The sequence below is a fragment of the Nipponia nippon genome, unplaced genomic scaffold (assembly GCF_047370975.1).
Source record: "Nipponia nippon isolate SJK-2023a ecotype South Korea unplaced genomic scaffold, ASM4737097v1 scaffold_6, whole genome shotgun sequence".
NCBI classification, from domain to species: domain Eukaryota; kingdom Metazoa; phylum Chordata; class Aves; order Pelecaniformes; family Threskiornithidae; genus Nipponia; species Nipponia nippon.
Window position 1 is genome coordinate 56,711,493 of NW_028262380.1, and position 24,485 is coordinate 56,735,977.

At 41.5% G+C, this 24,485-nt stretch overlaps 1 protein-coding gene across 2 annotated transcripts in view; it reads left to right on the top strand.

Annotated features, from left to right (window-relative positions):
- The window catches only part of TET2 (tet methylcytosine dioxygenase 2), a 75,013-nt gene extending 53,732 nt beyond the window's left edge, over positions 1-21,281 (top strand). For both annotated transcript variants that reach the window (XM_087737139.1, XM_087737140.1), the window contains exons 3-10: positions 2,229-2,319; positions 5,933-6,026; positions 7,192-7,400; positions 8,220-8,370; positions 10,568-10,657; positions 13,266-13,403; positions 14,878-15,238; positions 16,530-21,281. In XM_087737139.1, the coding sequence (XP_087593265.1) occupies positions 2,229-2,319; positions 5,933-6,026; positions 7,192-7,400; positions 8,220-8,370; positions 10,568-10,657; positions 13,266-13,403; positions 14,878-15,238; positions 16,530-17,947 (2,552 nt within the window). In that variant the 3' untranslated portion in view covers positions 17,948-21,281. The remainder of the gene's footprint in view (positions 1-2,228; positions 2,320-5,932; positions 6,027-7,191; positions 7,401-8,219; positions 8,371-10,567; positions 10,658-13,265; positions 13,404-14,877; positions 15,239-16,529) is intronic.
- Positions 21,282-24,485: the final 3,204 nt, after the last annotated feature.

Consider the following 24,485-nt stretch of genomic DNA (forward strand, 5'->3'; position numbering starts at 1 on the left):
AGTTCACAGGAAGGAAATGAGCCTTCAAGTTGGGATTGCGGGGTTAGTTGGATGTTTTTGTTGGAGGATTTTTTGGGTTGGTTTTTTAAAACAGTAATCAGTAAAGACTTATAAAATTGCAATTTTATACACTTATGCCTACTCCACTTATCTAACCCTACACACAGGCCCTTTCTCAATATTTCATAAAGCAATTACCTATTTGCTTTTACAGTCAGACTGCTTATGGCCAGTAATGTATCCCCTCACATCCATTCTCCTTGAGCAGCAGACATGTAATGACAACATGCTGATAAAAAGTAGGTCATAGCTTTATAATCTAATTTATTCATCGAGGCTAGATATAGCATTTATAAAATATGTCCTGGGTCCAAAACTTGAGATCCTTATGCCATTTTTTGCTCTAACAGTGAAACTGCTGAACTTTCCCTCAGTAAAGCCTAAGCAAAGAAGGGATGACAGATTATTCCTCGTTTGTTGCGAGAGTTTATCCTCCCTTTCGTGCACTTCTCTCCTGCAAGGCTAAAGAGATCAGTAGTTTCTTAGAGAAGCTGCGCAAGCAGTGCCAAAAAAGCAGCGAGGGGGACCCTCACTGTTTCTTCATGGCATACCCGATCTCCAAAAGCTGGAAGAATACAGCAGAGGGAAGCACAGTAGAGTGACAAGCGTGGCCCCGTAGCCCGAGCTTCCATACAGCACTGACACTGCACATAGCCAGGTCTAACAGGCACTTTCAGACTCTACTGGATAAACTGTTCAGGCCAAGACAAAAGGTTCAGCACCAAAAACGGGGAAAAAAAAAAAAAAAAATCCTTGTTATAGTTTCACTTACTGGGATTTCATACCAACTATAAAAGAGGAAAGTTGAACCAGTGCTCCTCCAAAAAAGCAAAATGGACCTCTTTGCCTTTTCAAACACTTGGGGCTCTGTCTCAGAGATGATCCATGAGAACAAAAAGAGGAGGCAGTGGATTTCCAAAGCTCCCAAGAAGAAAACTGGAAGCCACTTCCTCCTGTTCCTTGTTGGTTTATAAGAAACAACCTACAAAATGTAGTTTTTTTGAAAACACTGAAGTTGTCTGTTTTTTTTTTTTTTTCTTGAGATGGTTACTCCAATGTAATTGGCAGAAGTTTTTCTGGCAATCATTTCATTATTCTCACTATTTTTTTAGCCAGTACTGCAACCACTAAGCAAAAGAGCTTATTCTCCACTTGCATTTTAATTCTTTGGTCTTAGCAGACCCTCTAGGAAATAAAGGAGCATGAAACTTAGTTCCTGTCCTCTTTGAAGAACCCAGTGCCACAGCGTAATCGATAGGTTTTATTGCACTTTCCTACCAACACTTGTCCTTAGGAAGATTAAATTAAGCCATTCCCACATTGACATGTTCAGGTTTATAGGATGCCTTCATCATGCTTCCGGAGGCTGTACGTCAAGAGCAGCATCACCTCATCCAGCCTTTGGAGTTAGCATGGCAGAAAGCATAAAGTCAGCCCTCAGGCAAGTCAGCAGAGCTCCACCGTCTCCCCCTGAACCCAAGCAGAGCCTGGCCATTTCTTACTGCTGGAGCCTGCCGCCTGGTATCAAATCAAACATATAGCGTATATTGTGAATGCTGACATGGTCCTACCTACACGCAAAAAACTGAGGCCGCATTCTTAGCATGCAAGGATTTTGACTAAGCCTTGTGCAGGATTTCTTTCAGCAAACTTGCTTTTTTTCATTTCACAGAGTCTTTCTGTGGGTGGCAGAAATTCTCTATGTAACCTTACTGGCCACTTTCTCAAGCTGTAGGTTCCTACACTGTAACATGTCTGCTGAAAAACAAGTACTGTACAGCTCACTAATGTCAATATTTACCGTTGTTATCCCATTTATCCTCCTTTCTAGATACTGGGAGAGGAGGAAATGGGAGAAGGAGAAACAATTGTTTGGTGATAACAGGAAAATGCCTTTTGAATTTCAGTGTAGAGCCCAAGATGTGAAACAACTGTTTGTGCTAGCAAAAGGCACACAGTCCGTATCATGGCTATTTGCAGGATTAGCCACGTGCTTTGCATGTTTTGTACAAATTGCATGGGCATACTTTAGACATAAGTGTTGGAAAACTCTGACCCCAGACCCATACAGCAGTATTCTAATGAGCTAGACTGTAAGCTTTGCAATGTGACTTTTTACATTAAAGAATTAAGCTTCGAAGTAATAACCTTTATTTTGTTTTAAACAGAGCAAATTATTGAAAAAGATGAAGGTCCTTTCTATACCCATCTAGGAGCCGGTCCTAATGTGGCAGCTATTAGAGAAATCATGGAAGAAAGGTAATTAGTGCAAAGGCACAGGGCAGATTAACATTTATCCTTTTGTGGATGTCAGAATTTTTCCAGCTTTTGCACATAAAGAAATAAACAATTGCAAATCAAGTAATTACTTGTAGGCTTAGCTACTCCAGTGTTGCCAACATTACGCACTGTGCTATTCACCAGAGAGTCACAATATTTGACAGGGCTAATAGTCTGCTGGCTGGCACAGGCTGCGTACTTTGAGACAGATGCCAGCAAACCCAAGCAGGAACAAGTATTCACCAGCCTGCCAAGCAAGATGGTTGGCAGTGGCTGCAAAAGCAGGCACAGACCTGGTGTTCCCTCCGAGTAGGAGAATGCCAAGGTAGAAGGAAGATGACAAGCAGAATACTAAACTCCAAAATTAGCTGCTCCCCTCCCCCCAAATACTAAGTATACAGTACAACCCTAAAGGGCTAAATCTAACTCAGTCACGTCCAGAGGAGTGCCACAAAGTTGTTGGATAGGATTTCAGCCCAAGAATCGATAAGTAGTTTTGTGAAAAAACATCCCCCTTCCTCAGAGTATTGCACAAAACCAGCCTTACCTTGGTTGTGGACAATCCCTGTATTGTGGTTGCATCCCGTGATATATTTATTACATCAAAGCCACCAAAACAGGAATTTTGAATGGCACAGAATGGATACATGATCTGTGCTAATTAAAAATATGTGTAAGCACAAAACGCACCAGCCTAAGATATTTAAATTAAAAACTTTCACAAAAGGACTTCTGCACTGTGAATTCTGCATTACTTGTAGCTTTTGGTGTGTGTAGACATTAATGGCCAGATTTTTGGAGGTATCTGGGAATTCAGTTCCCCTCTGAACAAACAAGCAAACAAAAAGCTCCCCAAGTAAGTCAGAGACAGATGAGAATTTGATTTGTTAATACCTTAAAAATCTGGACTCCAGAACTGCAAAGAGGCTCCAGCTAGTTGCAGAACCAAAAGCAAATGGGCACTATTGCAGTGCTGTGTCTGAGCTAAGGAGCACCGTTTCTTAGCAAGGTCTGTTAGCTTGGGCTCATCACTGCACAGCCATGGGCCGCTTAGGGCTTATCAAACCCTTCGGATTACCTCTAAGTCCTAAGGTCCTTTTTCTTAGCACCTCCTTCCCTGTGACTCCTGTGCAGGGCTTGCCCCAATACTTGTTTTCAGCTTTGTGAGCAGCTCGAATGCATGTAAACTACATAAACCAGCTTCTTCCTGCAAAGGGGGCGTGAACACTGACCCTCCTGAGAAGCTTCTTACAATTTATCTCCAGAGCTCTCATTGACTGGGTAATTCTTCGGTATTTACAAAGAATAAATGAAAGAGGGAAGTCATTCATGTCATGATGTCAATTATTAGAGATGAAACTTTTTTCATTTCTTTACTTTGGAATGTAATTTTTCATCCTTAATATTGACCTCACTTTTTTCTTTTTTTTTTTCTTTTATTTTGCATTTAATTTCATTTCATGTTGGCAGAAGGAAATCCTGAGAGATTATAGATAACATGCATCTACTCAGCCAGGTTCAGCAGAGTATAGCAGCAGCCACTTGAACAATGGCTAGTTTTCAACTGTTCATATGGTATGAACTGTGCGATTCCCTGACTGAAGAACTCCAGAACTCCTCCTCGTTAGTTCATTTTGTATCCCTAAGTAAAAAAAGTACTGAACTATAAAAATACTCCCAAGCACATGTGTGCAGTTGGTGACACTAATCACAGTTGAAGCACTTTTAAACTGGCTTCCCCCATGAATATGGATTGACTTTTAAGGTGTCAGCACTGCCAAACAAACCAGGATTTGGACTGAGACTTGCAGTTAATATTTTAGCTATACCAGAACAAATTTCTTGCAGAATCCATGGTGGATACATACGTTTTACCTCTTCCTTCTCCCAATCCCTACTTCATGCTCAGTGAGTTTTGCTCTGGTTTTAAAGCCAATCAGCTTTGGCCTGAAAGCAAGCATGACAAACATCAGGCACAAATTCCTCTGTGACAGTTGAAAAGATTTGAGACAAAGTCCATTTCATTTCCAGTGTGTAATGTACAACATATTTCTATAGTGGCATCCGCACAGTTGTCCTGCAATCCAGATTAGCAAATTGATAGAAAATGTTAAGATTTAAAAAGGGTTTTTTAATGTGGCTAATTAAAGAAACAAATGTATACTAACATCCAAGCCTAAGTAGGAAAAAGTGACCTAACAGTTGCCTGCAGAACATGTGTAGTACAACTTGATTCTATTTGTATAATTTCCTGTGACACTGAAATTTCACAATGAGATCAAATCTAAAAATAAGCATTTTTCATTTCCTTTACAGGACAGAAGTTTAAATACAAATATTTTCTCTTAAATATGTCACCAAGATTTTAGTGCAAAAACAAGAGGGATGAAAGGTCAAAAGTTCTCAAGGCATCATTAAATGGCTGCATAACAGGAAGGAACTATCTTGATTGCTCTATAGGTAACAGGCAAAGAACAAGGAGATTGTGATTTAGTCCCCACACTTGGTTATTTCAAACAAACAAACAAAAAGGTAACGCCAATGAGAGCAGCACAATTCAAGAAACGGTGATGGAAGTGCAATTTGCCCAGTCACCGAAATGCAGCCGAGTCAGCATGGTAGCTGGATCTGTACCGTTGCAGACACCGGGGTTTCTAACACCTGGCCTCACCTGGGACCTGGTGTGCCCTAGGGCTCAGCAGGTGGGCACCCCCCAGCTGCAGCAGTCCAGGGAGAGGCCTGGCCAGAGAGCACGCCTGGAAATGGCTTAACAGGTCTGATGCTTTTTATTGATTCAAGATTTGCTTCACTTAGCGTTTGCCGTATACTTCCACATGGACCGTCAGAGGACGTGGAAAGTGGATCCCATTTGCTCTGGGTAACAGCACTACTTGCACGTGGGGCTAGATTCTGCCTGGACGGCATAATCACCTTAATTAAATACTTCAGCAGGAGCTGAGCTTGCCCACCTCAGTCGCAAAAAGACACACACAAACGGCATCATTTGAGGGCACCTTGTGATCCTAATTCAGTATAGGAGTCAGGCAGAAGTAAATAAGTAACAATTTATGAACAGCTGATAAAGGAAATAGGTATGATGCAAATTGATCTTGACTTAACTGATTCACACTGTATCTAAGCCAGAAATAAGCACAGAAAATTAATAGACTACTACAGCATGCCAGCTGTTCCACGACAACTTAATTATATACATTTCAGAGTAATAACTTTAAGTTTAACCCAGAAATTAAAGAAAAATGTAAAACTCCTCCTCAAAATAGAGAGGCCTCAAGTCCACTTTTCAAAATGTCGTCTATAACAAATTCTCTATAGAAACTGTTAAAAGGTTTGGGAATATTAATGGGATATGAACAATTTTTACTCATCCATGTTGTATTAAAGACATTTGCCTCTCTTAACGTATCAATCCACCACTATAATAAAATCAGCAAGATAAGCTGCATTGCACATCCCTCCCTGTAATTCATAGTGTTTATTTTTTAAGATAAGACTGGCAAATGTGCTCCATCTTTTCAGTGCTCACACAGAACCAAATGAATCTGCTTACTGTACATATTTTTGTTTGTTTAAGATTTGGACAGAAGGGGAAAGCTATAAGGATTGAAAGGGTGGTCTACACTGGGAAAGAAGGCAAAAGTTCTCAAGGATGTCCAATTGCTAAATGGGTAAGTGATGTACACAAATGTTAAGACTAATTTAGTTCAGTATGATGGTTCATATAAGCAGACAGCAGTGACATGTCCTTCTGTTAGCTGACACTATGAAACTTAAAATAGCTCAACGGCAGCAGTACCACAGGACACCTGTAGCCTGCTCCCACCCCTGTCTCTCATGCTCCATTTACTTGTTGCATGGAGAACAGCAAGAATAAAATTTGGCTTAAAGGTATGAAAACCTGAGAAGGAAGGCAGTTTCACTTAGATTTAAGGTTCACCACACCAGACAGTCTCATTGCTGTTTAATTTTAGCTTACAAAGAAGTCCAGTAAGTGCACCACTGTAATGTTTTTAAAATGCACTCCCAGTTCGAGAGAGGCATTAGGACACCCTCTTAGCAAACACTGTTGTACTCTGGCACAAGTTACTGAGTGGTTTGGGTAGGCTGGGGAAAGACAGGAAGAGGAAAAACTGATACATGATTATAGTCTTTATGCATGCCAGACTGCACCTTTTTTTCAGAAATACCCACAGTAGCACAAGCACTGAGAAGCACGGACACTCTTTTATTTGAACAACATCTACTACTTTCCTCTCATCACTGTAATGTTTGTATGTAGTAAGGGCAAGTCACAAAACTGAGTGGCTGATTCCAAGTTTAGCTGCTTAAGTTTGGGAGGGGAAGGGAGAGAGGTCCCTTGTCCAGTTATGCAGTCCCTTCCTTAGCTGCCTGCCTTTCCCCGCCTGGCTCCTGCCCTAAGCGGAGGTGTCCACCATCCAGCTCTGTGCAGGGAGCCACTCACTGCCCGCTTCCTTCTGCCCACTCATGAAACTGGGCCACTTGTACCAGAGTGCAGATTCAAGAGAATGTTCCTGCTGAATCGGAGCATGGAGGATACCTTTACAAAGCTGGTTTCCACCCCCGTGGCTTTCCCTGCCATCAGTCAAGCTTAGCCTCTTAGAGTCAGCTTCATTAAACAGAAAGGGTAGCCCTGGCCCACATCACTAAATGAGAAAAATGGACCGAGTTGCCAGAAACAAAGAGGAAGACAGAAGTAGAAGTAACCTCCCCACACGCGCACTAATGCTGAGGTTTCCTGCTCTCTTGCTCTTCACATTAAGAAACGCATTGTTTGTGTTGGGGCTCTGGGGGTGTGTGTTGCTGTGCATGCAGGTAGTCCGCAGAAGCAGTCAGGAGGAAAAGCTACTCTGCTTGGTGCGCGAGCGAGCGGGCCACACGTGTGAGACGGCCGTGATTGTGATTCTCATCCTGGTCTGGGAGGGAATCCCAACAAGCCTGGCCGACAAGCTCTACTCCGAACTCACCGACACCCTGAGAAAGTACGGCACGCTCACGAACCGGCGGTGCGCCCTGAACGAAGAGTAAGTGGAACAAAGGGTATGCTCACCAAACTTGCAACCCCACCTGCAGCCTCGGGCCTGGTGCCTCCGCTGGTGCTATTACCCTGAAATACGCATAACCTTTCCAGCTATTTCAGGCAGTTTGAAAACCCACAAACGTTGTGAGAAAAGCAAGGTAAACATTCTTATAAATCAGGGAAAAACATCTTCCCAGCGTTGTGAAGCATCTCAGTATATTTAAAGGAAGAGATCTCGGCAGGGCCCAGGACAGCAGATACCTTAACCTTGAAATAAAAACTAGATGCACTAAATCATGCTGTAAGCCTACAGAAGCTAGCCTGAATCTAAAGAAATTGCACTATATGGTTTTCCCACGTCTTTCTGATAGCAAAGAGCATTTAGACCAAAATTAACGTAGCTATCACTGTATGTTACTTTGGCTTCATGGGTAGAGTCATATTTCAGGAATTATTGCTTCGCCCCTGTCAGAAGGCTCCCACATTCTGGCAGTGCCATCAGCATATGCCCTTTTCAGGTACCATGAATATCACTACCTAGCAAGGCACCACACAAACATATCCTCTTGCGAGCGAAGCCAGGTTTCTCACAGAAGCATAGAAACCCCATAGTCCTTTCTTTGCAACCGTGAAATTACTCACTCCGATAAAGTCTTCTGTTATAACGCGTCTGCCTCCCTCTTTCCTTTCTTCCTTATTTACTGATGGAAGACGATCCAAGACCAGTGATTCCCCAGAGCGCTGGCAGAACGCCAATGCCCGCTGCGGGAGCGCCCCGGGGTGACCTGCCTGCTGCTAACAGCCATATTCTCTTATTTTTTAGACGGACTTGCGCATGTCAAGGGCTGGACCCTGAAACTTGTGGTGCTTCATTTTCCTTTGGTTGCTCCTGGAGCATGTACTACAACGGTTGTAAGTTTGCCAGAAGCAAGATTCCAAGAAAGTTTAAGCTGATGGGGGATGACCCAAAAGAGGTTGGTGTCCGTTTCTAAAATGAGCCTCATTTGCAAAGAAATGTTTTCTGTCACTCTGCAAATAGAGATACAGTACAAGAGACCAGGGGCCAGAGCCCTGCCTGAATGGCATACACGTAGGGTAATTAAATAACTGCCAGTCAAAACTGATTGATTCCAGTCACTGAGCCAGCTAAATTGACTGTCCAAATTCTGACAGCTGGTAAAAGCCCCGAGACTTGAAACCATGTTTGCAGGCTTTCACAATTAGAGGAGAGGGCACGGCCTGAATAATTGTGGCTGTATTAGGCCTGCCATTGGGCATTCCCCATTGGCAGAGCGAAAGGTTTACCAACTGAAGGCACATAACATTGCAACTGGGAACCAGAGCAGACTGCATGGAGACAAACATGATGAAACTCGGAGACGACAATAGGAAGAAGAGGATAGAAGGACTCATTCTACATACAGCCCTGCCCCACTGAATGTTTCCAGACTGGGCTGTGTTACAGCAAACTGACAACTGTTTAAAACGAGTCAGAGTAATAAAAAAACCATTGACCTTAGCCTGGGCACAAGATACTTTTGAGGTTATGACTGCAACGACTCCTGGACACTTCCAGCTAGTCATGTGTCTGGGAGGCTCCAGTGGCCCAGTCTGTTTTTTGGCAAGCACGTGCAAATTTAGTCCCTTGCTTGTGTACTGACACATAGATCCACAGCTTTCACTGCATTCTGGTGTCTCACACAAATCCAAGCATTTCTTTCACATGATCAGAGAGCCAGGTACTTCTGCATCCTATGGCCTGTGCTGAGAACAGCACACTATTTAGACTATCACCATAATTAATATACAGTTTTTCCTCCCCACTGCTCTTCTACGGCCCCGAGAATTACAGAATAGCTCTCCTTCAATCATGCTGTGGCACAAAGCCTTCTTTATCATAGCCTGCAGTCCTAAACCTGCTAAATTTTCTAAGCTGGATACCTGGCCAGAGCCCACCAGGGCATTCTTCCAACTTGCATTCCTGGATTTACTTCCCATGGAAGCCAGAGCTGGGCAGGGAAAATAGTTTTACCCTCCAGTCTTGTTCCCACCCAAAGTCGGGGGCAGCCAAGGCATGCATCCAGGGGCTGGGTCCCATAGCATAGACACAGTTTATAGACAACACAAATAGGATCCTCACCAATAAAAACTAGAAGTAACACTTAGAAATGGTAACCTGCGGGCCATACAAGAGCTCCAAGTTCTGGCAGCAGCCACAAGGTCACAGCAGGATATTTCTGACAATTTCATAATGTCATTTTGGAGTCCCAAACTAGGATATAGTCCCATAGTCGGAGATACAACCTTTTAATGGACCAAACACGTTTCTCTCAAACCCATAGGTTTTTCACAGCTCTTCACACATTCCTAAAATATACGAACTCCTAAACCCAAGTATGCCACTCCAGTACGCCACTGTTCTTTATGCACTTGAAATTAAAAATAAGGGCCTCATATAAGTGAGGTTTTGAATTTGGGATTCTCATCCTGAGAGGACAGGGAACAACTTTGGAGCATGTTATTAGAGTACTTCATTTTTAAAGAGCCCTTCATTTTGAGAGTGTGTACCTCTCCTTCTAGAAAAACAGAAGCGTGGTCGTTCCTACCTCCATATCACCAACTACTAGACGTGTCCATAATGCTTCCTTGCTTAAGAACTGGGAACTTTTTGAAGTCTGAAGTATTTAAATAATTTTAAATTGCTGCATGAAAAGATATTTCAGTGTGTTGAAGTGCTGTCATTGCAATGTGCAAAACCCTTAAATTAGCCAGATTTACTTGATGGACCATTCTGATATTATTTCTCTTAAGCTTTCTGAAGAGCATTATTCTCCCAAAACTCCAATAGGGAAAATAATGAGGGTCATCATGCTTGGATCTAAAACATCTCCATGTTGAAGAATGTGATTTTTTTTAATATAAACCAAATTAAGATTATAGTATATGATGTTCTCTTGCAAGGATCACACTACACTACTTCGTTACTTTAAAGGCTGTGAAACGCTAAAATTAGAAGGAGATTCACAACAGTTGTTGTCTAAACAAGAATGACAATGGTCTAGGCCTTTACACAACCATCAGTATAAACATAATTGTGTAAAGACCCTAACTTCTTAGATCCCGTACATACAGTATGGAAATGTCATTGAGCTCTATTTCATCTCCCAACAGGAAGAAAAACTAGAATCCAATTTGCAGAATCTGTCAACCCTGATGGCCCCTACCTACAAGAAGCTTGCACCTGATGCGTATAACAACCAGGTATGCTGGGGGAAAAAGGAATCAGAGCAGTCATGCAAGTAACCTGATTTTTACCACACTTCCGCAATGCTTCAACCTTGCACCAAACCATTATGTACATTTTGTGCCAGCATTCCTTTAACGTCAGGGTAAAGACAAATGGAAGTGAACAATTCCACTTAAAATGCTTTCAATAGTAACACTAGCAGAATTCGGTCCACTAAATAGAACTCATCTTTTCACCTACATCAACACAATAAAATTACTTCACACTTGAGCAGAACTTTCAGCTCTACAACGCAAATTCCTGGATTTAGCATGATTCACCAGCTGAACTAGCAAAAAAAGACATAAAGATGGTGTGAGATTGGCAACAGTGTCAGAAGGCAGCGTATCATATTGCACTCGAGTCCTGAAGTCACAGTTTCAGTTCTGCTCTCTCAAGTGGCAGATGAATTTAGTTTTCACCAAAGTAGCCATTACAAACATGCTTTTAAAGCAAAGTTTCATATTTGAACACACTCAGTCCCGCATACGCATACAAGTGCCTGCATCAGTCTTCTTGCATGAGGAGATCGTGCGTGCGTATTTTCTCTGAAGTGGTGTTCACAGATACTAGCACATTCAAAGCTTTTATGAGGTTCCCAGTTGTGGCCGTCTCTCATCTGCCTTCCTTTACCAAACGTCTTTCAGATATTTGCATCAAAATTTGACAACATACCCCTTGCAAACGCATAACTGTTGGCCTTCATATTCGTTGCTCAGGTTCACTCACTACCATTACAAACATTCACAGAACTTATAGTCTCCAAACTATCAGCATCGCTGCAAAATATGACATCTTCTGTCTTTCCTGTTGACAGCATTATGCTATAGCAACCAGCACAAGACAGATTTTCAAGATTTTCAACTGTAATGGAAACAGTAAACTAACACAAAACTGTCCATTTTTATTTGCTGTAAAACTCACGCCTTTACTGCATATTTAGTAGCGGCTAGACAGGGTAAGCAGATTCAGTACAGACTTACCCAGTTTCACTTACCTGATCAGATAATGTTTGGAGACTCATGGAGGAAACCGTGGCTGTGTGCCCGCTAGCTGTGGTTATCTGTCCAAGTATCTGAGAGACGTTCTGCAAGAGAAGAAAGGAAGAGGAAGAAGAAAAAATGAGGGGGCGATGAACAATAAAATGGTTCTTTGCTTGGGCTGCTTTTCTTTTCCCAGAAAAATATGCAAAAGAACTTTCTGCATGTAAGCTGTGGTCCTGCCCGACACTTGTTGAAAATACATGCTTTTACAAGTTTCAATGTTTACCTTGTGTAATAAGGCGCGTGAATAGCTTGGCCTATTTCAGGAGTTTCACACAGACCTTGTATTTGTGGAGAAACTCTGATCAAGCTACTGCCAGTGGCTTAAAGAGAGATGATCGAGGCCTAATTTGTATGGTATTGTAAAAGGCTCTAAAACCAAAAAGCCCTAAAACCAATACCCCTTTGAATCCTGAAAATAAATTCCAAATTCCCAGATTTATTCTAATCCAAGTCTGGATTGCTACTGGATTAAAATCTAGAATTGGAAAGGGTCTGTTTTTCCAGCTGGACCCAACAGAACATCTCCGAGAACAGTTGCACCAGTATACTTTAATCAGACAATTATAGTCTGGCTAATGTTACAGACCACTCTCGTTTAATTCCAAAGAAGTTTACATGTTTCAAGTTTTGTTCTGCTTTTATTTTCAGATTCCAGGGAAGTAAATATTCCAAAGTTCAAAAAAAAAAAGGTCTGTGAGCAAACTAGGCATGTTTTTAGTGATCGTGGATCAAGACTTGGGAAAACTTCTAATTTCACCTTAACTCAAAATGGGATCCATTAAGTGTAGATACTTTTGCATTTACTTGAAAGGTTCGGGAATTTCAGCGAAGCATTTTACAAACGTGGTTTCATTTTTAATACTCTAAATAAAATACGAAACCATCATTGGTCTAAGGCTTGATCTTCCATTACAAAATCCTTTCTTTTTGTGTAAGGTTTATTGTTGCATTATAAACTCTTTGTAAAGCTCCGTAATAATGAGTGCATGGGTAGAAAGTGCTGTCTTGACTGAATTCTCTCTCTTTTTGGTCAGGGGTTGGAGTTGTACTTAAGCTAATGAAATATACGTTTAGCATGCCAAAATATTACAAATCAAAAAGAAAATTATTATTTTTCATGAAGTCATTCTGAAGTCAGTTTTCTAAAGCCATTTTCCCTTAATAGCTTGGTGTATTTCCAGTCTACACAAACGTATCACTATTACAGTGCCAGACGCTGAAACCATGCACTGCATTTGTCATGTAAAAACACCAGCCCCTGGCAGAGAATCAGAAGTAATATGCAAGGAAAAGTATTATTAGCCAATTTCAAAATCACGCCAGAGACAGAAGGTAACAGGGAGCAAAGCAGCAAGAAACGAAGTACAGATACAAAATTGCCATCAAATTGCTCGATTTTATTTGCCTTCAGGATCTGTATGTTGCCGCCTCCAAGATGCTGGGAGACTTGCATGTTGTCACGGCAGAGCATTCAGTGCTAATTCCGTGTACTGGAGCATCCAGCTCGCTCGCAGTGATACCTGTCATCTCTTTCCAGATCGAGTACGAACACAGAGCACCCGAGTGTCGCCTGGGTTTAAAAGAAGGTCGCCCATTCTCAGGGGTCACTGCCTGCCTGGATTTTTGCGCTCATGCTCACAGAGACTTGCACAATATGCAGAACGGGAGTACGCTGGTAAGTCCGTGATGCATATAGCCTCCTCGCTCCAGCACTAATTTCACATACGTAATTAATTCATTATCTCCCGTCTGTTTAAATCTATACTTGCATAACACAGATTACTAAAAAAAGAAACATTAAGCAGTAATTGAGCTAACTTATTACCCTACGCAATTTTTCATTCAAATGAATAAGACTTACGGCATATTAAAGAAAGGTTTAATATAGAACTGGTAAAAGAGAAACCGTGGAGGCAATAGAAGGAAGGTTCCAGCATGGTGGAAATGCCTGTTTCAGCGTTCCTGGCACAAAACGTTTTATAATTGTCCTCTTGAAACACTTTTTTCTAGCAACTTTGGATTATGTCTTCTAATAAAATAAAAATGGAAACAAACAACTTCTTTCCAGGCAAGTTTTGGAAGTTGTGGATTTCATTCCTGCTTGGGATAAGCAGAAAGGCTGCAAGCCTTGCCATCGTTTGTATTGTACACATGCCCTTTACTCCCTTCAGTTCTGATCTCTAGCATGTACAGCAAAGTTTCTGTAGAAGATACCAGAAAAACAAGCTGGTTTTCAATGTGTAATTGGGTTATTTCTGTTCCCTGCCTACTCTCTCTGTGACAATACAGTTGGGGTAAATGTGAGAAAGAAAAATTTTCAGTTCTGAATAATCATCACGGTTGTAATTTGAAGCAACTACCTAGATTCACAGCGCAGCTCTTATTATGACCAAAGAGAATATCTACTTTTTTAATACCAACTAAATTCTTCCTGTTTCCCAGGTCTGACTTAATTGACAAGTCAACCACCACCAATACAATATATATTTCTAGCTGAGCTTTCTTCCTAAAACTGGCTGATGCAATGATTTTGCTACAGAATATGTCTGTATCAGCATCTTTTTTTCCACTGAGATCCTCCCAATATGTTTTAGCTGGAGCTAACACAATGAGCGTGCTGCATGACACAACATAACTTCCTTAAATCGTGTTAATAACATTACAGTGACTTGCTCCTTTGCAAAGTCCTGGAAGTTGCCATTGTAAGGGGGCGTGAAATACAATGGCAGTATGTTACCTTGCACGCTATTTCTAATAGGTAGCTAGCTGATGTATTGTAATGAAAAAATCTTCAGGTGAGTACGAAGTCCCAGGTTCCACTCTTTTAGCTCTCTGGCCACGGTACAATGGATCACACAGTTTATTTTACGTTGGGGTAATCCCTAACTATACTGTTCATTTCAGCACAAGTACAAGATATATATACACCTTCTGTTTCTATTAACACTGTCCAACAGAGCAATAGAAGAAACAAAATTTCAGGCTTGTTATGATATGCATAAATTGCACAGAAACTTACAGTTTACAAATAGCTTGCCTGATGCCAGTGCCGACAGCGGCAGGGAAAGGTAAAATGCACAGGCTAGCATTTCAGATCTCTTCGTCTCAGACTGGCTTGAGAGAGTTACTCTAATACACCTTTCCGACAGGTTTGCACACTAACTAGAGAAGACAATCGTGAAATTGGCCAAACACCAGAAGACGAGCAGCTCCACGTGCTCCCGTTATACAAAGTCTCTGATGTGGATGAGTTCGGAAGCACTGAAGGCCAGGAGGAGAAGAAGAGGAATGGCAGTATCCAGGTCCTTACCTCCTTTCGCCGAAAAGTAAGGATGTTAGCAGAGCCTGTTAAGACGTGTCGGCAAAGGAAGCTAGAAGCAAAGAAAGCAGCTGCAGAAAAGCTTTCCTCCTTGGAGAATGGGTCTAGCAAAGCTGAAAGAGAGAAGTCTGCTGCAGCACGCAACAAGCAAGGCAACTCTGAGGCGGCAGGTCATGCAAAGCAGCTAGCAGGTAAACACACGAATCTGATCGGGATCTTTATCAACAGTGGTAAGCTTCCTAGAAATCAGGGCCATTTATAGATGGTCAAGAAAACCATTATTCTCAGCCCAAGAACATTTTAAAGTGAAAAGGAAGGAGAATTCTTGAAAGTAAATATCAATATTGTGTGTTTATAAATACTAGAGTGCCAAATTGTGGGCAACTCTGGAGAGGAAAACAAAAAGTTGTATGAGCAATCCTTTATTGTTGGATAGTTAACGCCTGTAGAAATCTGCCTGTAGAAATTTTGCTTGCCACAGTGTATTGTAAAGTACCTTAAAAAGACTAGTAGTGCTAGGAGCCACGAAGAGAAGTGTGCGATGCTGCTGCCAAAGAAAGAATGATCTACACATCACTCACTGTCTGCCACTGTTACAGAGGACCTCCTAATTTGAGGGGATTCAAGGCTAACCTCTTTACTACCATTTATACTCTCTGCTTCAAGACCGAAAGCAGAGCAGGTTTTTCCATAGTGGAGTAAGAGTTTAAAAATCCACGTAACAATCCCTGGCAGTTTTCATCAGTAGATTTGAGAGTCCTAAGCAAAGGAGTTCATCGTGACTATTTTATTGTTACAGCGACTTTCTCAGAGAGGAAAAAAGTGATACATCCAAGGCCACCCAGAAGGTCGCTGAAATACCTATGAATAGAAGTCAGCTGTCCCATGACACAGGCTAGGGTTGTAACCGTTAAACGATGCCATTTCACTTTAACGAATGATGGTTTTGCTCTTATGTCTTCGGTTAATCTCACTTGTTACTGAACTGTTCTATCAGTGAATGTCACCGTTGGTTTTTACATAAAGCTAGGGACATTTTTTTGAGACAGTTCTATTAATATAGATGAGAAGAATTATTTATTCTTGGGGAAAAGAAGGTCACCTTGTGCACGGCTGTTTGGGAGCACTTTGATGCTCCATTTTATGGGCTACTTAAATGATGATTCAACTCTTTGGATTTTGTGCATGTGACTCGGAACAGATTGCACTGTCCTCTTTTTCCCCACTGCCACTAGCATCTGATCTCTCTGGATACGTGCCAGAAAGGATGAGTAGCCTTAATATTTATTCAGCTTCTTAAAGGGTGGTATTTGAGATACGAGAAAGGGAACCTCTGTTAATGTATCATATGATATACTTTTCTTAGAAATTTCATAGATATGTGTCATGAAAAGTCTATAAAGTATGTAGCTTGATTTTCTTTTTTTAAAAAAAGCTTGTTTGTTGTGTGTTGTTTGTTTTTTTTTCTTTTCACATCTACAGATCTTTTACGTCTTTCAGGACCAGCCACACAACAACAACAGCAGCAGCAGCAGCAACATCCACAGCGCACTCTCCCTAACAACCCTCAGTCAAATCCTATTAACTCTTACTCGGGTTCAGGTTCTGCAAATCTCTATGTAAGGTTGCCTAATCCAGTCAATGCTTATCCAAGCTCTTCATACACTTCAGATCCCTATGGAGGGTCCAGTCCCATGAACCTCTATACAACCTCATCACAGCCTGCGGGGTCTTATTTGAATTCTTCCAGTCCCATGAACCCTTATTCAGGATCATTAAGTCAAAATAACCAATATCCACCCTACCAATGCAATGGAAACATACCTATGGACAACTGCCCCTCTTACTTGGGCTCCTACCCTTCCCAGCATCAGCACGTGGACTTGTATAGTTGCCAGAGCCAAGACCATATGTCTAAACTCAGTCTACCACCCATTCAAACATTATACCAGCATAGGTTTGGGAATAACCACAGTTTCGGTCCCAAGTACTTGAATTACGGAAACCAAAATATGCAGGTAGACTCCTTCAGTGATTGCACCATTAGACCAAATGTACACCACATAGGGTCTTTCTCCTCTTACTCCACCCATGAGGCTGACGGCCATTTTATGGAGGTTGCCTCAAGGTTAAAATCTAATCTGAGTAATCCGGGCATGGATTACGCCTCCATGAGTAAAAGCAGTGAACATCATCACGTGCAACCCCCTCCGCACCTAGCACACGACTACCATTCTGCTCCAAGTGTGTTTAGTGGTCCTCCTAATTCACTGCATCTCCAAAATAAGGATAGCGAAGTGATTTCACATGCAGTTAATGGTTTGTCTAACATGCTTTCAGGTCAAAACCATGATAGGACTACTCCCCAGGGTGGTTTAGATAAAACCGATGTGCTGAATCCAGAAAAAGCAGAGGATCCCGATGAAGTCTGGTCAGATAGCGAGCAGAGCTTTCTGGATCCAGAAATCGGAGGAGTGGCAGTTGCTCCATCTCATGGGTCAATTCTCATAGAGTGTGCAAAACGTGAGCTCCACGCAACGACCCCCTTAAAAAATCCCAACAGGAACCATCCCACCAGAATATCCCTTGTCTTTTACCAGCACAAGAGTATGAATGAGCCAAAACACGGTCTGGCTCTGTGGGAGGCAAAGATGGCTGAGAAGGCAAGAGAGAAAGAAGAGGAATGTGAAAAGTACGGTCCAGACTACGTGCCTCAGAAATCTTACGGCAAAAAAGCAAAGCGGGAGCCTGCTGAGCCACATGAACCCTCAGAGCCAACGTACGTCCGCTTCATCAAGTCTCTTGCACAAAGGACACTGTCGGTCACCACAGACTCCACAGTAACTACATCTCCATATGCCTTTACACGGGTTACAGGGCCTTACAACCGATATATCTAACTTCACACCTTTGTTGGTTACCTCATTTGAAAAAACACCTTGTCAGTAGGGTAGTTCTTCTTTAGGTTTTGGGGAAGGCAAGGGTGGAGAAGAAAACAGTGTTTTTACAAAACTCATCAGTGGAAAAAGCCTCGGCACACCAGCAAAAAGAGGTAATCTCACTAGCGCACTTCCACTGATTTTTAAGTGGTCACAGATGGCACGTAGGAAACAAGACCAAAGCATCCTATGCAAAAACAAAAACAAAACAAAAAGTGTTTCACAATTTACATTTGAAAACACTGGCTCCATTACTGAAAGAGATAATCTGCAAATGGATTTTTTTTTTTTTCTTACAGTTTTGCACATCTGTGGCCACTTTTAATGTCATCAAGTTTGCATAGTCATGGAACAGGAGCAAAAAAAACCCTAAAAAAATAATACTGTAGTATTACAACTGCAGGAATCTTAAAATAACATCTGGTGCTGAATCTATGATGTACTGAAATACTGGAATTATGGCTTTTTAACATGCAGTTTTTACTGTAATCTTATTAGTCTCTTGATTTTATTTAACAAAGTAGATAAGACATAATGAATAGACAGCAAAACACTGAATTTGTTTGGATATTCTAAAACCATGGTGCTATCTAAGAGAATGGTGTCTTTATTTTAACAGTCGAACAGTTAATGCCTTTATAACAAAATGTCAATGATGTAGTCAAATGTTCTTCAACAACAGGGAGGACCTTTTCATTCATGTATGTATTGAATTTACCTGGTGTTAAAATAAGCTTACTTTTTAACATATGGGAATTACAAAGACCTCTGGATTTTGCTCATCCAGTCAAGTCCTAGAAAAGGACAATAAAATATATAGAGAGATATTTTTTTTTAAATAGTGTTTCAAAGCACTTTGTCTACCTGAGCTTGGCAACTTGAACAATGCTAAGGTACTAAGACATTAAAAAAAAAAAAAAAAAAAAAGAGTTTACTTTGATTTTAAAATGCAAAGATAATTTTTTTAAACTAAAAAGCTTTTAAATACTTTTGTTTTAGCCGTGCATCTGCTAGTGGGCTACATATCCATTTTTAATACAGTCAGTTATGGTAAAAATGGGGCTTACTGGATATAAGGGAATACTTTAGTACACAAAACACATGTTTTTCTGGTGCTCATCTCACACAGCTATACTGTAAACTGTTTTCTACAATTATTATGACAAGTTCATTGCTCAAATATGTACAGTTTTAAGGAAAGAATTTTATATTAACCACAGGTAATAATTAGCAGCATGCGACAGACTACAACTAGTTAGCTTGGGCTTCTGCTGTTTTTAAAGATCTGTATGCTCTTCAGCTATTGAATGGCAGATTGCTTTTGTGTTGATAATTATGTACGTTGTGGTGTAAGTCATTTCTCGGTGCAAGTGTCCTCTTTTCCAGGAAGATTGAGCAGACCGATGCCTACACAAGACGAATGAAACAGGGTTAGTTCTGTGTGATTCCGTTGATTAAATAGAAAAAAAAAAAAAAAATAGGCAGCTGGCTTGCTGTGGTGGTTTTAAATCATTAATTTCTATTAAAAAAAAAAGCAGGAGAGTTGTATAGTAAATTAAATTGTAAACAAAACTTTTTTTAACGCAATGCTTTAGTATTTTAGTACTGTAAAAATATTAAATCTATATATATTTGGGTTTTGAGCTGAATTCACATCATGGTGCTACTCAGCCTGCTACAAATATATCATAATGTGAGCTAAAAATACATTAAAAGGTTTGAGTGATGTTCCTACTTGTCATATACCTCAACACTAGTTTGGCAATAGGATATTGAACTGAGTGTGAAAGTTTATATATTGTATACCATCTTTTTTCCCCCAATAGCCTTTGAAAAAAACAAACAAAAAAAAAAACAAAACAAAAAAACTCTCTCAATACTTGACATTTTAGCAAGTATAACTTGAACTTCAACTTTTTTTTTTTTTTTTTTTTTGGTTCTAAAAATTCAGGGATATTTCAGCTCATGTTCTCCTATGCCAACGTGTCACCTGTGTGTATGTAAAGCTGTTGTAGGTTAAATATATTATTCTTGGGTTTTTTTGTTTTGTTTTGGTTTTTTTTCAGGGATTTAATGCTTTTCTTTTGAATCCCTTCTCTAATTTTTCCTGTACATGTATTGATGTAACTAAAACTAATTTTGTAAATTCGTTAGCTCTTTTTATTGTAATGAAAGTGTTTAAGAGATTTAGAATGTTTTGCCTGTTTCAAACGAATAAACAAAAAGAAAGTAGAATGCACTGAGCTGATTAAAGGGAAAATTGTAAGGCAGGGGTTTGGCAAGTGACTGTTTGCTAGAGTTGTTCAAGTCACTCTCTAAACAAGGCTTCTTGGATACTGTAATGAATAAAATAAAATATAAAAAGGTACAGTCTGTACAAGGGCTTCCCTAAACATGCAAACCTCCATGTCCCAGATATATCTTGTGCAATATACTGTAAGATTAAGTTTGGTCGAAAGAAATTTTATCTAACAGAATCACAACCTAACTCGAGTAAATCAAAGGAGGCCTTTGGGTTTAATGGTCAAATATTTATTATGGCAATTTTGTTTTTTAATTCTCAGTCTGTGACTTTACCCACTGCATTGAAACAAAAGTTTCGCCTTTTTTAAAAAAAAAAAAAAAAAGATGGTTATATGTCAGATTAATTAAATCATGATAAATTGTCATCTTTTGGTGATTTTTTTTTTCCTTAAGTCCTATATTATTCATGTAATCCATAGTAGATGTTTGGTTAATATGCCACGCACCGTCATTTGCCAAACTGCTGGCAGCAGGAGCGGGAAGGTTAGCTGGTGAATCAGTTCTGTATTGTAAATACCCGAACTGTAATTTTTGGTGTACAGACCCTGCCTCAGTTGGAACGAATGACAAAGCAGACATAAAATTGCTTGTATAGGATTATCAGGTTGACTATAGCCATACTTGAAGATGCTTCTGAGTGGTGTCAACTTTACTTGAATGAATTTTTCATCTTGATTGACGCACAGTGGTATAAAGTTCACTTCTAAAGCTAGTGGTTAACTTGTGTAGGAAACTTTAGCAGTTTGACACTAAGGTAATGAACTTCTGTGTGCATTTTCTATGCTTATGTTCTACTTTTTTTTTTTTTTACTTTAATTTCATTCATTTTCATGAAATGTTTGGTATGTCTATAAAAAGAGTTGAGGATGGTTATAAATACTGTAAGTATTGTAATGTAATGCAGGTTATTTGAAAGCGGTTTATTATTATATCATTCCTGATAACGCTGAGATGTGGGTGTTTTTAATAAAATTTATATTTATTTAATGCACTCTAAGTCTGTCTTGGAGAAACTTGTCTTTCCCCATCATTTTTATCAGCTAACAACAAAGCCAGCGCAGCGAAACGCGGCCCCTCGTACCAGCCACGGGTCAAGAGCCCCAGGGGAACCGGACGGCGGTGGCAGGGCCAGGGAAACTGCTAGCCTGGGGAACTTAAATCTAAAACTGCATTATGAGAAACGGAGGAAGTTGCGTACTTCAGCAGCTTAGAAACTGGGTGCATCGACTGACATACCAGCACAACCCAAACTTTTCAATGAAGCAGGCCCACCCCCCCACCCCCACCCCGCACGGCTTTAGCCCACCTCCACCTTCCCTGGCTCAAGCATCACACACACAAAACGCATCACGAGGGACTTCGAACCAGGAGGTCCAGGCGCCACATTTGCTGCCAGTTCCGCTTGGACTCTTGTCTCTAATGTGTTGGGATGCTAGCTACCTAGCCCAGGCTGCTGCTCAGTAGAACCTGTGTTTACAGTGAAGGAGGGAGGCATTTCTATGGGCAGGAAGAGGGTGCAGAGCATCGCTGCTGGTCTCCTGCTGGTGTTTGTGGACCCAGATGAACATGGCATATTCACTGTTGGAATTTCCTCGCTGCTTGAGTAACAGCTACAACTGCACCCCTGGCAGAGGCAGGACAAGGGGGAGACTCGCGGGGTGCATTGGTTGGTTTAAGGTATTTAGCTCTACCTCTTTAGGCATTTTTCAGTTGATTTCACATTACTCCCAAATGGTGGGATGCTCCAACATCCTCCTTGCGCTACAGGAGATTTAGACTGGATATTAGGAAAAACTTCACTGAAAGGGTAGCCAGGCACTGGCGCAGGCTGCCCAGGGAAGTGGTTGAGTCCCCATCCCTGGAGGTGTTTAAAAGACGGGTAGACGTGGCGCTTGAGGACATGGTTTAGTGGTGGACTTGGCAGTGTTAGGTTTACAGTTGGACTTGATGACCTTAGAGGTCTTTTCCAACCTAAATGGTTCTTTCCCAACCCAAATGATTCTATGATTAAGAAAACAGAAAATTATAAAAGCCTAAAACCTCACGTATAATCTAAATGACATGTAATCTAGGGAAAAGGAGAAGCAATAAGAAAGTGCCTCTGAATCAATACCAGGACATATATTCTTGCAGGCGTCAGACAAAAGCTTGTTTTCATGGTCCCTGCTTTTAAATTCAAGGGATATCAGGACTGAATCCTGAAATATTCTCTTCTGTGCGAAGAGATGGAAATTGCTGTCTCCACGGTCGCAAAGTGTTTCTGTGACAACTGGTACTTGAAAGCTTTTCAAGCTTTCTTTTTTAAGACCCCAAGTTTATTGGCAGCCCTGGTTGCCCCATCCGTCAACGCCACGCACCTTGAGAAAGCCCCCCTGCTCTGTATGTTCATACAGTGTCTTGGGGAAGCAGTGATTTAAAACTCAAAAAAATCTGTCATGCTCGTCCCTGGCTCTCAGCGTATTCCCAGATGGGAATGCCGTGAGGCAGGCCAGCACGCCACAGCAGCCAAGCGTTGCTCTTTTCTGTGCGCAGGTGCACTGTAATGCATTAGACAGCTGGAACCGACAGATGCACTCGCTTTAACGAAGGTCTATCACCCCTTTAGCCTTCCCCAGAAAAAAAACCCTGCCGTTAATGAACGTTCCCGCCAGCCGCCTTTAAACACGAGCGGCTCCCTCGTCAGCGCACTTCGACAGATCTGGCTTCAGAGGCGCTGCTAACACCGGCACGGCGTGCTCCCAGCCAAGGCCGCTGGCAAGTCCAACCATACCCTGCCGGCTGCGCGTCTCCCCCAAACGCGGACTCTCCCCGAGGCAAGGGCGGTTTGCCCGTCTGCCTCAGGCGGCTGCGACCAAGGCACCACTTACCATCACCACCCACGCCACAGGCTGCTAGACCCGATAAATCAGTTGCAACGGGGGGTGCCCAGCTGAGCATCCAGCTCCCCGCAGTAGCTTCTTGCCTTTCCTCTTCTCTTAGCCATCTGTTCCGTCGTTTTCTGCCTTTGAGGACCTCACAGAGAGGACAAGACAGGTTTTCTATGGAAACGACTGAAAAGCCTGTGATGACAAGCCAAGCCAAGCCAGGGTGAACAAACCTCAGGCAAAATTTTAAGAGCAACAGGTGATTGTGCTCAAAGATACAGAAAAGTATCCAGCGTGGAAGAGCGGGGAAAAGGAAAACACACTTAAAAGGATTTCTGTTGGATAAGTAAAGCACCTTACAGAAGAAGGCAGAGATTAAGAAGCAGTGGGTAATGGTTTCTCCATATGCACGTTTTCACCGCTACTTTCAAATACAAATTAGGAAATATTTAAAAAACCTGAAATCTTTTCACTCGAGTAAAACTCCAAGCAGGGGAACAAGACCTTGGATGTAAATGTGAACCCTGTGGTTACAAGCTGCAGGACAGAGCTTCTAGAAAGGCACGTTCTCTTGTCCTTCGGCTGTTCCGAAGAGCAGGGCACGGCGCCTGCCGGCAGAGCTGCGAGGCAGGGCTCGCCGTTACGTCCGCACTTGTGCGGCCAGCGTCACGCCGAACGCGCTGGAGCGCGCTCACCGTCCAGCAGCACCAGGATGAGAATTGGTAGATATCATCCTCTCAGCAGTAAATTAATACTCTGCTATTTGACTGACACAGTAACATTTCTATTTTCTGAAAAACACGCACCTGTCAAGTTTCTGTTACACTCAACCACGTTTACCTAATGTGGACACAACTAATAATTTTGAGGCACTCAGTAAGTGACCATTTTGTCTCGGAGGACTGAAAATTTTACCACCCCATGAGCTACAGTGACAGCGCTCCCTCCATCGCTCCGTGTGAGACATTTCCTTTTTCAACTAAGTTTATGTATTAAGCGGGTCCCTTTACTTTGACCGGTAAATGATTCCCTAAGTTAGTTTAATTAGGGCAAATACTGTACAAGGGGAGATTCTTGCAGAACTTACAAATAAGTCGGTCAGCTCCATGCCTCACCTCTAACAGCAAAGGGAATAACTGATGTGCATGAAGTTAGCACAGAAAGTGTTGCTGATTTAAAGGAAAAAAAACATCCTTCTGTTTAGAGGGAAGAAAAACCTTGCACTGGGGTAAGAGAGTGAGAAAAAGGAAGGAAAAGGTCTGTAAAAGACCTACTGCTATCCTTTCTGCTCTTTCCAATCAGAGAAAACCGGGGCTCGAAGCTGCGTACTT